The sequence below is a fragment of the Neoarius graeffei genome, chromosome 9 (assembly GCF_027579695.1).
Source record: "Neoarius graeffei isolate fNeoGra1 chromosome 9, fNeoGra1.pri, whole genome shotgun sequence".
Taxonomy (NCBI): Eukaryota; Metazoa; Chordata; class Actinopteri; order Siluriformes; family Ariidae; genus Neoarius; species Neoarius graeffei.
Window position 1 is genome coordinate 49613798 of NC_083577.1, and position 15101 is coordinate 49628898.

The following is a 15101-nucleotide window of genomic DNA, read 5'->3' on the forward strand; positions in this document are numbered from 1 at the left end:
CAGCAACGGGCCACCAGCTCAATGCAGCGTCTATGTTTATATGTCTATGGGGTAAACAAACAGCATGTGGAGAGAGACACCATTGGAGCGTCGAGTGTTTTGGTGAAGATTCAGCGATCATGGAATGAGCGGAGAGCCTCTTCCTGCTCATATTTCAACGAAAACTCCTAATTCTTCTAAAACTGATTCCAAAGCAGAGTCAAACGAGCGCTGTTCACTAGCGCTTTCTCCAGCGTCGCGCAGCCTTGTCGTCACTCCTGCAAAAGCCCGCCCAAAGAATCCAAACAAAAACCTTGCGTTGTGATTGGCGGGCACGATTTGATGCCCGGGGTGTGTTGTTGATTCTGTTCTATTTGATTTGTAGTCATGTTAAGAAGCAAGTTGAAATTCACACTTTTTTTTTTTTTTTTTTTTAGCTGTTTCACTTTGTGCCAAGCATGTTTTGAGACATTATGTTTGGTGTTGATTATAAGAGGTTCCTTTTATGTTTGATCTGTGCCAAATTGCTTGGATGTATGTATTCTAGTTCCAGGTAAATTTGTTTCCATTGTTGAAAAGAACTTTGCAAATTAATGTAAGATGATAGTTTAGTTTGTAGAATAAATTTTGTCAAACTATTTTGTTTTGGTGTGATTTTTCAGGGTAGTTTTGCTAGAAAGCTTTGGCGGCGGGGGGGCTTCGCCCCCCCGACCCCCCCACCAAGACTCAGTACCCAACCTTGTATTACTATTTACAATTTCGGAATGTTGGCAGCTATGGACGTCGTCTTGAAGGCAGAATATGTTGCTCCAAAATCTCAATGTACTTTTCTGCATTAATGCGGCCATGGCAGAAGTGTAAGTTACCATTGCCAAGGGCACTGACACAACCCCATACCATGACAGACCCTGGCTTTTAGACTTGGTGCTGGTAAAAGTCTGGATGGTCCTTTCTGTCTTTGGTCTAGAGCACATGGTGTCCATTTCTTCCAAAAGAGACCTGGAATACTGATTTTTCTGACCACAATACACATTTTCACTGTGTGATGCTCCATCCCAGATGCCTCTGAGCCCAGAGAAGTTGATGGCATTTCTGGACACAATTAACATAAGGCTTCCTTTTGCACAGTAAAGCTTTAACTGGCATTTGTGGATGTAACTCCATATTGTAGTTCTTGACAAAGGTCCACAAAAAAGTAATCCTGATCCCATGCGTTTATATCAGCTGTAGATGAATGACTGTTCTTGATGCAGTGCCATCTGAGGGATCCGAGATCACGGGTGTTCAACTTAGGTTTGTGCCCTTGCCCTTTATGCACCGAAATTCCTCCAGATTCCTTGAATTGTTGAATGATATTCTGCACCATAGAGGGGGAAATATACAAATCCCTTCATATCTTTCTTTGAGGAACATTGTTTTTAAACATTTCAATAATTTTTTTTTCACACATTTATTGACAGACTGGAGATCCTCGGCCCATCTTTGCTCCTCAAAGACTAGGCCTTTCTTGGATACTGATTTTTGTACTAAATCATGATTACAGTCACCGGTTGATATCACCTGTTTCAAATCACATCTTTGTTTTATCTCATTACGAGCCCTAAATTGTCCCCGCCCCAGCTTTTTTCAGAATGAGTTCGAGGCCTGAAATGCAGGAATGGATATATATTAACAAATGAAATTTAAGTTGACCAGACAAACCATGAAATATCTTGGGTTCATTCTTTCTGCAGTGAAATACAAGTCAGTCAATTTAGAAATCACCCTTTTTCTCCCCCCCGCCCCCCCTTTGCATTTTACATACCGTCCCAACTTTGGGTGGCATGGTGGTTAGCACTGTCGCCTCACAGCAAGAAGGTTCTGGGTTCGAGCAAGGGCCTTTCTGTGTGGAGTTTGCATGTTGTCTGTGTGGGTTTCCTCCACAGTTCAAAGACATGCATTTAGGTTAATATGGGATGGCCTTGGGCTGAGGTGCCCTTGAGCAAGGTACCTAACTCCCAACTGCTTCCTGGGCGCTGTTGGCATGGCTGCCCACTGCTCTGGGTATGTGTGTCTCCACTCATTTTGCTCACGTATGTGTGTTCACTGCTTCAGATGGGTTAAATGCAGAGAGGAATTTCACAAGTGTAATAAAGTTGTTCTTTTTGTGATTTTGGGGCTCTTTAACCACCAAGCAGCACTAGATATATTTAAAAAAAATTATTATTGCAGAACAATGTATGAATTGAGTATTTCATAAAGCAGGATAATTCTACACCATACCTATCGTCAGTATGTAGAGTCTGAGAGTGGAGGAGGGTGTTTTTAGACTGCAGTTATTTTTGCAATAATGCGTATTGACATCCTTCACTTTCTTTCTTTTTTTTTTTTTTTGCCGTGTTGAGAATGATTTTTGTTGTGATCCAGATAAAATGCACAAAAATACAATTTCCTCGTCCAAAATTGATTTTTGATTCATAATTAACCCCAGGGTGTACATGTGCTGTTAGTGTCTGGGAGTCTACAGCACTGTCTTCTAAAACTGTTTTCCTTCCTGAACCTCCTCATTAAAACCTGGCAGATTTGTGCTAATAGACTTTTTTTTTTTTTTTTTTTTAAACTTTAGATCAGTTGTTGTAACAATCTAAATTATAGCCTTGGGGGAGAGAATCTCCAAAGCCATTCATGGCAGTGTCTAATCAAACATACGTGTAAGGGACTCCTTTATTTGCATGTTTGCCAAAATACCCCACGTTCAACAGCTCTACAGCTTAATGAGAAGAGTCCTCCATCACAGCGTCTCTGATTCTCCCCAGCCTCTTCAGATTTGCATCTGACCGTACAGACTGCAGGATTAAACAGTTTTTGTCTCAGTCTGAGAGACCTGTTTCTGCATCCTGTGTGTAACCGTGACCTGTTGAAATTTAGTACGAGACAGGTGTTGCATCTCAAGAAATCAAACAAGAAAGAAGCACGTTGTCCTCTTTTTATGTCATGCAGCTGTTAGACATGCACCTCACTTTTAAGCCTCATTTCCCATTATGATTGTCATTCATGTTGCAAACACCTGAAGCGTCCCCTGCTTTTATGGCTACTTGTATTGAGAGGACCTTTCAAAGTTCTTTCAAAAGAACTAACGTTCAATAAGAAGAGAGAGATGTACCATGTAAAATGAAGTAGGCTGTGCATGGAGAGTACATTTGTTTTGATCCTTTGTGTTTGACCATATGGTATTTTACCTCCGTTAGTCATGTACAGATTAAATGTAGCATCATGTGAACTCCACTATGAATTTTTTATTTTCTTTGATGTCAACGGGGGGGTGCACGGTGGTGTAGTGGTTAGCACTGTTGCCTCACAGCAAGTGAGCCAATGGGGGCCTTTCCGTGTGGAGTTTGCACGTGTCGTTCCCCCCACCCAATGCCTGCGGGGGTTTCTTTCGGGTGCTCTGGTTTCCCCCATTGTCTAAAGACATGCAAATCTAAATTTCCTGTAGGTGTGAATGCACAGAAAGGAACTGGCCACCCTATAGATAGTTTTCACTGACGTCACGGCATTCCGGGGAACGCCCCCAGCCGCCGTCTTGCGGGGCAAACAAAACGGACCATCACCATTACCGGCTACGTTATCTCAGACGAATTTATGAAGTTATATAGTCAGTTTTCTAAAATAAAGATCAATGTCGGCAAAATCAAGCGAACATAAGTATATAGATGCATTAGACGACATCTCACGACAACGGTATGCAGCCAAACTGGCCTTGATTGGGGGAATTGACCCCTACGAAGTGGACAAAGATGCATTTTCAAGTGACTATGCAGGGCTGCCAAAGCCTGCTCCAAAGCCTGAAACTGACTTCATCAAACTTTAAAGGCTGTCTGATATATACAACTTTTATATATTCACAGCGCGCCTTGGCGGATGCCGCCTGAATCGTGCTGATCATATATATATATATATATATATATATATATATATATATATATATATATATATATATATATATATATAATTTTTTTTTTTTTAGGGGGGACGTTGGAGTGTCTGATTATAATTTCAAAGTAAATTCTGTATTAAAATTACTAAATAAGCAAATCCGTTACAGTCCATGAAACAGGAAGTATAAGGATGAGAAAAAAAAGCAGTTTAAATCGGAAAGCTGCGCACATTTGCGCAGTCCTGCACACCGCTCGGGCTGCGCAAATGTGCGCAGCTTTCCAATTTAAACTGTTTTTTTCTCATCCTTATACTTCCTGTTTCATGGACTGTAACGGATTTGCTTATTTAGTAATTTTAATACAGAATTTACTTTGAAATTATAATCAGACACTCCAACGCCCCCCCTAAAAAAAAAAAATCGGATCTGCGCGATTCAGGCGGCATCCGCCAAAAGGCGCGCTGTTTGCATCCCAAACACAAATCAAATCATACAGAATAGACCTAAAATGTTTTTCAAAAATGACCCTTGCGTGAGTGAAGTGACAAGTTTCAAATAGAAATGTGACAAACGAGCGATATTAAGTGTACATTACAATGTAAACATACACTCAGCGGTTCCAGTTAGGCATTCTCCAGAGATTGTTCACATGATGTTTTGGTTTCCAAAAACAAACTTAAACACAATTGATTTGTTTATTTAAACAACTTACCACTTATACAATGATCGGAGCAGACTTTGCTGTGTTTGGAAGGCTGATAATCCTTGCGGTTGATTCTCGCAAGCCATAGATTTCTCCTTTGTATGCTGAGTTTCTTTGTTTGCTCGCCTTCGTGCTCCCGTACAGTGGGAATTCCATAAAAGCTCCGCTTGACGTAATCATCTGACCTATTACGACAGCCGTGAATACAACAGGTGTGCACCATTGCTAGCTTTAAATAGCCTGCTTGGGTTCTTTTGAAGACTTTGTACTCGCGTGTTACAATGTGTGCTCAGTGACCCGTACGGTAAACTTGACCCGCAAGATGGCCGCCACCAGGGAATCCCCGACTCTGTGACGTCATGTGAAAACTATCTATTGCTGCAATTCTGGCCAAGTCAACCAACCATGGTTCACCTCAAGCCTGGATTGAGTTTGGCAGTAACAACAAGGTCAACAGATGTCATACACCATCCTTGTATCTCTGCAGGCCTTGTTGGATGCGTACACTTTTGCTCCACTGAATGTTGTGCTCTCCCTAAACTTCAGTTTTCCACATGTGAGCAGTGAGATGGAAGTGCTGAGAAAAATGTTTTCCTTTAGAGTGTCCAGATAAATCAGTACCAGGTGCCATTAACCGGTTTCCACCTGCATACTGTCCCATACCATGACAGACATTTAGACCAGAACCAGACATCGTTCTGGCTCCGAGAGTCAAACTGAATGGACAGTGGACAAAGTCCATAGAAAAGAGTAGACGTGGCTGAATTTTTGAAGAGCAAATCCTCAACCGGTGTAATCCGCAAAATGTGGTCAGTTCCTGAATGACTGTTATAAGCTCTGATATAAGGACGCACCTTTTGCCCTTGGAAAGGCATTTAGTTTAATATGATGAGCACAAAACGAGGCATGATTAGTTAAAAACTGGCAAAAACACAGTCAAGGCTTAAAAATGCAGCTGAACATTTTAAAGTCATTTCCTCTAATGGTTTGCGAGAGAGAGCACTTATTTCCAGGACTGATGCAATGTTTGTTTGCCCCAAGGATTTTAAGAACTAAGAGGCTATAAACGCAGACGTGTACCAAGAGCCTGACTCGTCAGCTTTAAATCGTGCTTCATGGACTCATTTCCTGATTATTGATCATGCTTAAAAATGTATAATTACACTTAACACACCACAAATCTAATCTTCTCATTCCACTTAGCATATATCGATTAATTTACTTCTTTTCTCTACATTAACTGTTTTGGATTTGCTTTCTGGCAGCTAAATGAGTTTGAAATGTTTCATATTTGCCTGACTAATTAGTGTAAACATCACTAACCTTGAAATGAAGTAGCATTTTGAATTTGTGAGAAAACCCAAACGTGTGAAGGCAGCTAATGATCTGTCTGTTGAGAGAATGAGAAGAATTTGCACATCCTTCAGAAGGGTGGTGGGTTTTTGTTTTTGGTCAAGTTTATTTGTATAGCGCTTTTAACAATAGACATTGTCCCAAAGCAGCTTTTACAGAATTTGAATGACCTAAGACATAAGCTAATGTTATCCCTAATCTATCCCCAATGAGCAAGCCTGTGGTGATGTTGGCAAGGAAGAACTCCCTCAGACGACATGAGGAAGAAACCTTGAGAGGAACCAGACTCAAGAGAACCCATCCTCATTTGGGCAACAGACATGACTATAACATTAACAGTTTTAACATGAAGTCAGTTTCGTTGATGTGTTAACTCCTTTTCATTTATGGAAACTTGAGTGCAAAACTGTTCATGACAACTGCAGTCCTAAAGTTAGCAAGTCAGCTATAGTCCTCAGCCATCAAAGCATTACTGTAAGTGTCCAGAGCGTCTTCCAGGTGTGACTTTCAACTGTCCATATGGGGCCGTCCTCCACAGGAGCGATGTGATGAGACTCCAACCAGACATGGGGCATCAGAATGGATCAGGCAGGTCCGAGGAGCAGACTTGATTTGATTGGCAGTACATTGGAAAATAGTGTATCATATTCCTTAGTTACAGAGAGCTTAGTGCCTTTAGCTACTTTTCTTGGGCAGTTTGACAGATGTCACATTGAGCCTTTTGGTTTGGAGAGGCTCTGTGATTTGTTTGTCTAGGTTGTATTTTGTCTTCTTGAAATACAGCCCCTGATACAACACCACCACCACCTTTGCTGTGCCCATCACTGCACTGTCTGTCTGATTCATGAGATCTTTTGGAGTCAAAGCAGAATGTTCTGCTTAAAGCTTGCTCTCTAGTCATGCATGCTATAACAGAATGCAGTCAGGCAATTTGTTGTCCACCTGATTGACATGTTCTCTCAGACAGGCACCCTGTTTCACTCGGCAGCCGGGTTTTTTTTTTTTTTTTTTTCAATGAGCATAGCCTCTGCATCACAAGCAATGAATAATTCTTTTTTTTTTCCCCCCTCCTCTCTGCGTCCCCCTCTCTCTTCCTTTTTAACAGGTAGATGCAGGATGGATAGGCTTTTGGTCCATCCTTGGAGGCTGTGTGTTTGGAATAGCCATGGCAAGGTAAGCACCAACACCTCGCAGTAAGCAGAAGTGAGTTAATTCAGGTTTATGTAAAGTAGCTCTGTACATCATACAGCATCTCTTTTGAATCTCCTGAGTCAGTGCTGTATAGAGATAAATGACTCCTTGCTGTATATTCACCAACCTTGAAAGGTGTTGTTGTTTTGTCTATGTCACCATTTTGTAAAGTGTATATGCCTCCCCCCCGGCCATTTGGATTCTCCCAGCTTTCACAACTAATTCATCCTCTCCCATGTAATTTATTAAAATCACATTTGTGATGAACAGCAGCTGAAAATGCTAATGAAATGGCCATGCTGCAAAGCCTGATGGATAGGCACTAGTGCAGAGAGACTGAACTTTGTCCACACAAGGAAGGATGGGATCTGACTAGTACTGATGAATAAACCTTTTTTTTTTTTTTTTTTTTTTGGCTAGGTTCAGTCAGCAGTTCTAGGCAATGGCAGCATTCAAAAAAAAGTTGTAATTAAGAAAATGAGTGCATAACTCCTTTGTCAATCAGTTGCCAGCTGTTTGGTCTGAGGGTTAGTGCTGGAGCAGCAGTACAATTAGTAGCAAACGATGATCGAGAGCTTACACCATTTAATGACTGGAGGGCAAAGTACAACCCTCAGAAATGCTCGTAATCAGCTTGTTCTTCAAATAAACAGTGGACAGCAGCTTGGACAGGGAGTCAGAGAGTGTGATTAAAGAAGCCAGATGCCCTGCTGATTGGCTCTCCTCTGTTGTGTGTATGCTTATGTGTGAAAATGCAGCGTCTGTGAGGACTAAATGAATGCTCTGTTGGGAGTGCATGAGGGAGGCGTCAGAGAAGCAACAGATGCCCCTCGTACTTCCTTCTGGCAGCCTTCTCCTTTGTGGTGCCATTACTGATCATTTTCAGGGCGATATGCCATTAACGGGTCTCCATGAGCTACAGTGTACAAGGCCTGAGTGCTTTTTCCTGTGACATGAATCATAATGCAAATGCATGAATGTGTCTAAGTCATTAGATCCCCCCAGTCTCGCTGTGCCGACCCAGCCCAGTGGGCCATGTTCTGGCTGTAGAAAAATGGCTGCATTAACACTGAGCTCCAAAGGTGATGACCGCACATTTTAATTGATTCGGCTCCAGAGGTGCTTTTAATAGATCCTGTCCCCTTCAAAGGAAAGTCCTTGTTCACCGACATGGCAGAATTCATCCGAACAGATGAACAATTAGCAGGTAGTTCAGAGCAGCACAGAGCACACTGAGAAGCTCGATGAACAGTCCTGCAACTTTTTAATTGTCTCACGACCGCTTGTGCAAGGAGAAAAACTGCTGTTATTAAAAGGAAACGCCCAAAGCCATCCATCAAGCAGTGTCCCATTACCAACCTGAAGCGTGTTCAATCAATGGTAAGCTAAACTTAAAACTTCTGTTTCTATTAACCAGGAGGAGGAGAAATTACCATGCCTGGAGTTCAGTAAATATATGGTTCTTGGCTTAATTGTTTTGGTCCTGCCCACCAAGTGAGCTTATTATTTCTCATATGGCATAATTTACGAATGTTTCCTCTGCAGACAGACTGAGTGACCTGGACACCCCCAAAAAACAACCTTAAACTATTTCATTATTCGGACAATGCTTTGCACAAATGCTGATATCAACTACTGAATCATTCAAGGCCATTAGAACACAAAATGGCAGTCGGTCATTGGTGGGTGCCATTAATTTGGTAATGGATGCATTACCAAATTAAGATGTGAGCAAATTTCAGTTTGGTGTGAACATGTAGCAGATTGCAAAGAGAGAAGTTGTATTTTACTGCAATTCCAATCCAGCAAGATGGCTTTCTCGTCATCATGCAGAATATTAAGACTTGAAGTACAATCACCTTAGCCAATGCGTGGACATATTTAGCCTTCACATTATTCATTACAGTGGTGCTACATCATGCATGTTGTAAGAGTACGCTGTTCAATAACTACCATCTGCTGGATCTTTATTCTGTAATTCAGCTTGCACTTTCTCACTTTTATGCCCCTGCTCTGCCACGTATAGTATGAACTGTTATAGTCCTATAGGATGGATTTTATGTCCGTCTATAATTAACTTATTTTAATTCGGGCTTTTCCCCCCACCAGATTTCTGCGTTGTAGAGAAAAATCCTGGAGACGCTTGTATCTAAACATAAGAGGTACTAATTCAAATTTGAGAGTCTGAGCAATGGAGGGAGAACTTTGTCTATGCTGACGGCATGTGACCCGGATACATTCATGTGTGTTTGAAGTTGTGAGTCAATTTAACTAGGGCGTCTCTGGCAATGCTACCAGATATGACATCTCTCAGGGGTTTGTACTGCATTTGCTGAGAGCCAAAAAAAAAAAAAGTGTCTTTTTATTTTTTTTAAATAAATTGTTCTTATTTTAGTTCTTGTTCCTGTTGCAGGTTTGCGGATTCTATCCGGGGAATGCTGAAGCTGATTGCAGTACTGATGCTGGCTGGAGCCTCACTGGCAGCCACTTGGTTTACACTCACCTGTCTGACCAGACTCACTCATCTGCCCTCCACTAAAGGTAATCTGGAACAAATAAGACCTCTGTCTGCAGTATTGTGTGGAGGTGAGAAAGTGGCAAACAGCAGCAAATGCAAACTGCAGTGGAAGCACTGACAGAGCTGAGCCAGAGATCATTAGGTCTAGCTCAGTGATGGGAAGCTAGGACTGGAACTTCACACAAGCAGCTCTAATATGAACATATGCCTCTCAAATCAGCCAGCTCAAACATGGACGTCCATAATCATCTCTTGCTTGGCACCTGCTTCTTTAATCAGCATTCTCACTGTAATATTGACACCACTCTGAGCTAACTGGGTTTTCTCCACCTGGTAAACATGCTAAAAATCACAATCTGCTCACTGTACTTGGATTGTGTTTCTAATTATAAACAGTATTTATTTCAGGCCTCATAAATAACAATAATAAGAATTAGTTCAATTTATATAGTGCCTTTCTCACACCCAAGGTCGCTTTACAATGGGGGGAGTCCACCAAAAAAGGATCAGGATGTAATTCCAATGGCATAGCTGCCCACAGTCTCACCAAAAGGCACAAGAAGATAAATCCCACCTCGCCTGCACAGCTGCCGTGATGCCACTGGGCAACATCACTCAGAACACCGTGCCATGGATCCACAAAGCGAGCACAGAAGCACCACCACACAGAGCTCTGGTATGTCCCAAACTACTTGCACAGCCAAAGCGACGCCACCGAGCAACATTGCTCGGAACACTGCACCAAGCACAGAAGCACCACCGCACAGAGCGCTGGACAACCCCGATGTTAAAAGAGCAACGAGCTGACTGCAGTCCATACCGAGGAGCACAGGTGTCGCCCATGGCGGACCAAGGCCTGGAGGGAACCAACGCCCAAAGCTGGGTCTGGAGCTACACCACAACCAGTGGACAAAACATTCAAAAAATAATAATTAAAAAAAAAATCAAACTATACAAGCATAAAAATAAAAAGCTCCGGTGGGAAGCGGCAGCCAAAATGCACACTGCGTACTCTCGGCCAGTAAATGCCCTACTCTTGTTTGGTTTATATTGAGGAGCATAACCATCATGGAGGGTTTAGTAGCCCACTGACATGCAGAACAGCACTGTCTGAAATACATCTGTTTGATGTAACTGAAGGTCTAGGCCCATACATCATTTGCAACTCCTCAGATAATACAACTTCTCAATACATATTTCTTCTGTGTTGTAAATTGTTTTGCATTTTCATGGTAAGACCTTTCACATCCACTGAAATGTTTGTGGCTAATTAGACATTTTCTGATGTGTAAGAGGGTCTCTCTATTAGTTACGTAGATTTATGACGGTTTGCTAAGACACTGCATAAATCAAGTGCACGAAAAGAAAAGACTGACTATACACTCACCAGCCACTTTAATAGGATCACCTGTACCGCTGCCCATTCATGCAATTCTCCAATCAGCTAATCCTGTAGCAGCAGTATGGTGCATGAAATCATGCAGATGCATGTCAAGAGCTTCAGGTAAGGTTCACATCAAACCTCAGAATGGGGGGGGGAGTGATCTCTTTGACCATAACTTGGTTTTTAATGCCAGACGGGCTTGTTAGATTATTTTAGAAGCTGCTGATCTCCTAGGATTTTCATACACTATAGTCTCAAGTTTAGACAGAATGGAGTGAAAAACAAAAAAACATTCAGTGAGAAGCAGTTCTGTGCCAGTAAACGCAGTTGAGGATTAAGTAAAAATACCAGGTGATGCTTTTCAAATTTTCAACTGACCAGTTACCATGAGCGTTTGCCTACTGTAGCCTCAGATTCCTCAGCTTCTGCTTTTGTAGTCTATCCGCCTTAAGATTAGACATGATGTATGTTCTGAGCTGCTTTTCCGCTTACCACGGTTTTAGAGTTATTTGAAGAAATAGACTTCCTGCCAGTTCAAAGCAGTCTGGCTGTTCTCCACTGACCTTTCTAATTGACAAGGCATTACCATCCACAGACCTGCCGCTTACCGAAATGGTGCAAAAAAAACATTGTGTAAACTCTACAGACGGTTGTGCATGAAAATCCCAGGAGATCAGCAGTTTCTGAAATACTCAGACCAGCCTGTCTGGCACCAACAACCGTACTGTGATCAAAGTCACTGAGATCACACTTATTTTTAATTTTTTTTAACACCCCCCGCAAACAAAGTTGGGGCGGTTTATAATAGGAATCACCCTGTCCGTCCATCCATACATCTGTCCATGTGTCTTGTAAGTGCAACTCCTAAACAGTTTGATGGATTATGATGAAACTTTACACAGTTGCAATATGCCACCTGAAGATGTGCATGAAGGAAAACGATCCCAGTCTGATATTTCAAAGGGGAGATAATTCATTAACTTATTCCCTTAGATATGGTGATATATGATGGCAGGCTTGTAAACGCAACTCCTCCTAAACGGTTTGATGGATTTTGATGAAACTTTACATAGTTGCAGTGTACCACCTTAAGATGTGCATGAAGGAAAATAATCCTGGTCCAATGTTTCAAAGGGGAGATGATTCAACCTATTCCCTTACATATGGCGATATATGATGACAGGCTGATAAGCGGGGGTATTCTATAGTGCATTTACTCACAGTTCTAGTTTCTTTCTCATTCTGATGTTTGACGTGAACATCAGCTGAAGTTTTTCACCTGTATCTGCATGATTTTATGCATTGAACTACTGCTCCAAAATGCTGATGTACAGATGTTCCTACTGTAATTGTAAATGGCCAGTGAGTGCATGTGTAAGCAATACTGAATGTCACATTAGAATGAGTTATAGTTTAGTGCTGTTTATATTTTGCAGGTTGTGCATGTGTTTCCTAATTTTTTAAAAGAATGGTTTGTCCTAGACCCAGGCAATATGACTGGTAAGCCTGATATTGAGCTCACAGTGAAGATAATTAAAGAATTCTTGTGTCCCCAGCAACACTTTACACCTCCTGTATCCTGGTGGGCATCTTCATAAACAGCAGCATTCCCATCTTCTTCGAGCTTTTCATTGAGACCGTATACCCTGTGCCAGAAGGCATCACCTGTGGTGTGGTCACCTTCTTCAGCAATCTCTTCACAGGCCTGCTCCTTTTCTTTCTCACCTTCTACTTCAAAGGTAAATTATACTCCACAGGGTAGGATTAACTCCAAAGATTAGCAGTCATTGGATGTTTCAGAGTACAACAAATTTTTTTTTTCTCCTATTCAGGTCACAGGTTGTGTCAGTTTTGAATGAACTGCAGCTTATGTGGTTTCCTGACCACTCTGCTTAATTCATTATGTTAAGATGTGCAAAAAAGCTTGAATAACTTCCAGCAGGCAACATTATCATTCTAGACTTCAGTATTAGTGGCTTAGCCTGGTAGCTGTTACTTGGTTTCTTTCACCCTGTAGGGTGTTGTTGTTGACCCCACCCCCACCCCAACTCACTGGGAAGAGGTGAATCATAGGAATAAAATTAACCGAGCTGATTTACCAGGGGTCCAGTGTCCTGGCATAATGCCTAGTGCAGGTGTGCAAAACTAAAATGTCTGAGGCCCACTTTACACGGGGACGGTCTGAAACAAAAACGCAAAAGTCCGTTTTCGTTCTCACTTTTTTCCGCGTCTACACGACCGTTTTCAAGGAGGAAATCTGCGTCTATACGGTGACGCATAAATGTGTGGAATTCAATTGGATGTGCATGCCAGGCGGCTGGGTGGTGCTGTGAAAGACCTCCGCTATGTCTGCACGCATGCGCAACGTCTTCCGTCTTGTCTGATCTGCACATCTGCGCCGCGAAAACTTTGACTACTCTGGCTATGGTAAGTAAGAAAGTAAGTAAAAAAGTAAGAGCATACTATACCCGCCTCTGTTCATTAACGGTATATGTGCAGATTCGGTATAGATGTTCAAAGGACTCCTGGACGTTTATTAAAGCTGCCAGAGCAGCTTGAAGGTCCATTGGATCGATGTAATCAGACATGCTCTTACTTTTTTACTTACTTTCTTACTTCCCGGGCTGGCATGTACAGTATATGACATATGTATGACGTAAACGCGTACCCAACGTGAGCAGATCAGAGCAGAGTTTCGCGTATTGGGTAGTTTAGACGGATATGCAACGGGGCTGTTTTTAACTTATCCACTCTGGAAGGCGTTTTCAATTTTTTCCGTTTTTCAGCCTCGGAAACGCCGTCCCCGTGTAGACGAAAGGCACTTCCGATAAAATATTTAGTCGTTTTTACCCGACGGCGTCCTCGTGTAATTAATTCAACAAAGTGTAAATTCAATATCATAGTCGCCACTGAAGTCAACTCGATCCTTGTTTACCGTCAATGGATCGGTCACTCGTCAAACAGTCCGCCAGAATCCGAGTAGGGAATGGCTGAGCGTAGCTGTCAGTCAAACACAAGTTAGCCAATGGGAATGCATTCCTGGACAGCCCACCCACATGTGAAGTTTGTGCCAAAACTGCAAGCAAAAAGTCAGGGAGCGCAAACGAGAAACTGGAATCGCAACCAAAATAAATTACGTCAAACAAAACTGAGAAAGACGCGGAACAAAAATAAAGGGTTTCTGAAGAGTAATAGACTGATATTTTGCATGATTACATGAATAATTTGTTTGCCAGTCTAAAAAAATTGACTTTTTTCTTTTTTTGTATTTTGATTTGTCGTTTTTGTTTGATATTTCAAAAGTATTGTATGAACATTTTGGCACAAAATTGATTCCATAGATGTGAATGCAGGAAACAAGTTGTCTTAAAGAATTACATCATCGCCCCTTTAATAATGTTTGATATAACAGTTTGCGGAGAGTCAGCCTTGCTACCAAAAAGTTGAGTATTGCATCTGTATCAGTAATCGGTCAATGCTGGGAGCTCTTCTTACAAAAAAAAAAAATTAGATTGGTCCAACCTTGCTTCTGTCTCCTGAATGGTGATTATCCTTCAGTGTGAGGTTATGCACATGGGGAAAGTCAATCAGGTGAGATGATGAAAAATGTGCTGAAGGATTGATGGGGATCCTCATGCATAAATGGAATCTACCTGTTGAATATTGATGAAACACTCTCTGATCCTATTCCTCATGGTGAGCAGATGGGTAAGTGAGAGCTCTATGATAGCCCTATATCTCCGCTCCGTTTCATCTCTCCTTGCTGCTGGAATTGGCTGCTCACACGAGTTAGACACAGGCACCTTGCTCAATAACAAGCCATGTGGCATGAAATCCTAGTCTGTGGACAGTCCCACTGCTTCCTAAAGGCTTCTGACAGATGGCAGATGCTCATGCATATGCATTAATGCTGGGAACACTCTGGGCATATTTCTGACTTCTGCTGATACTTGCTGAGGTTGATGATAAATGGTGAATTGCGACGTCCCAGAAACATGTTTGAAATGGACTGCATCACACAGTGCTGTTAGTCCTGACAGCTACAAGGTCCCTTGTA

The 15101-nt window shown here is 41.9% G+C and overlaps 1 protein-coding gene across 1 annotated transcript in view; it reads left to right on the forward strand.

Annotated features, from left to right (window-relative positions):
• Nucleotides 1–15101, forward strand: part of slc49a4 (solute carrier family 49 member 4) — a 106011-nt gene that overhangs the window by 69616 nt on the left and 21294 nt on the right. Inside the window, exons 6-8 of the mRNA XM_060928743.1 lie at nt 7057–7124; nt 9556–9683; nt 12601–12783. Coding sequence (XP_060784726.1) covers nt 7057–7124; nt 9556–9683; nt 12601–12783 — 379 coding nt within the window. The remainder of the gene's footprint in view (nt 1–7056; nt 7125–9555; nt 9684–12600; nt 12784–15101) is intronic.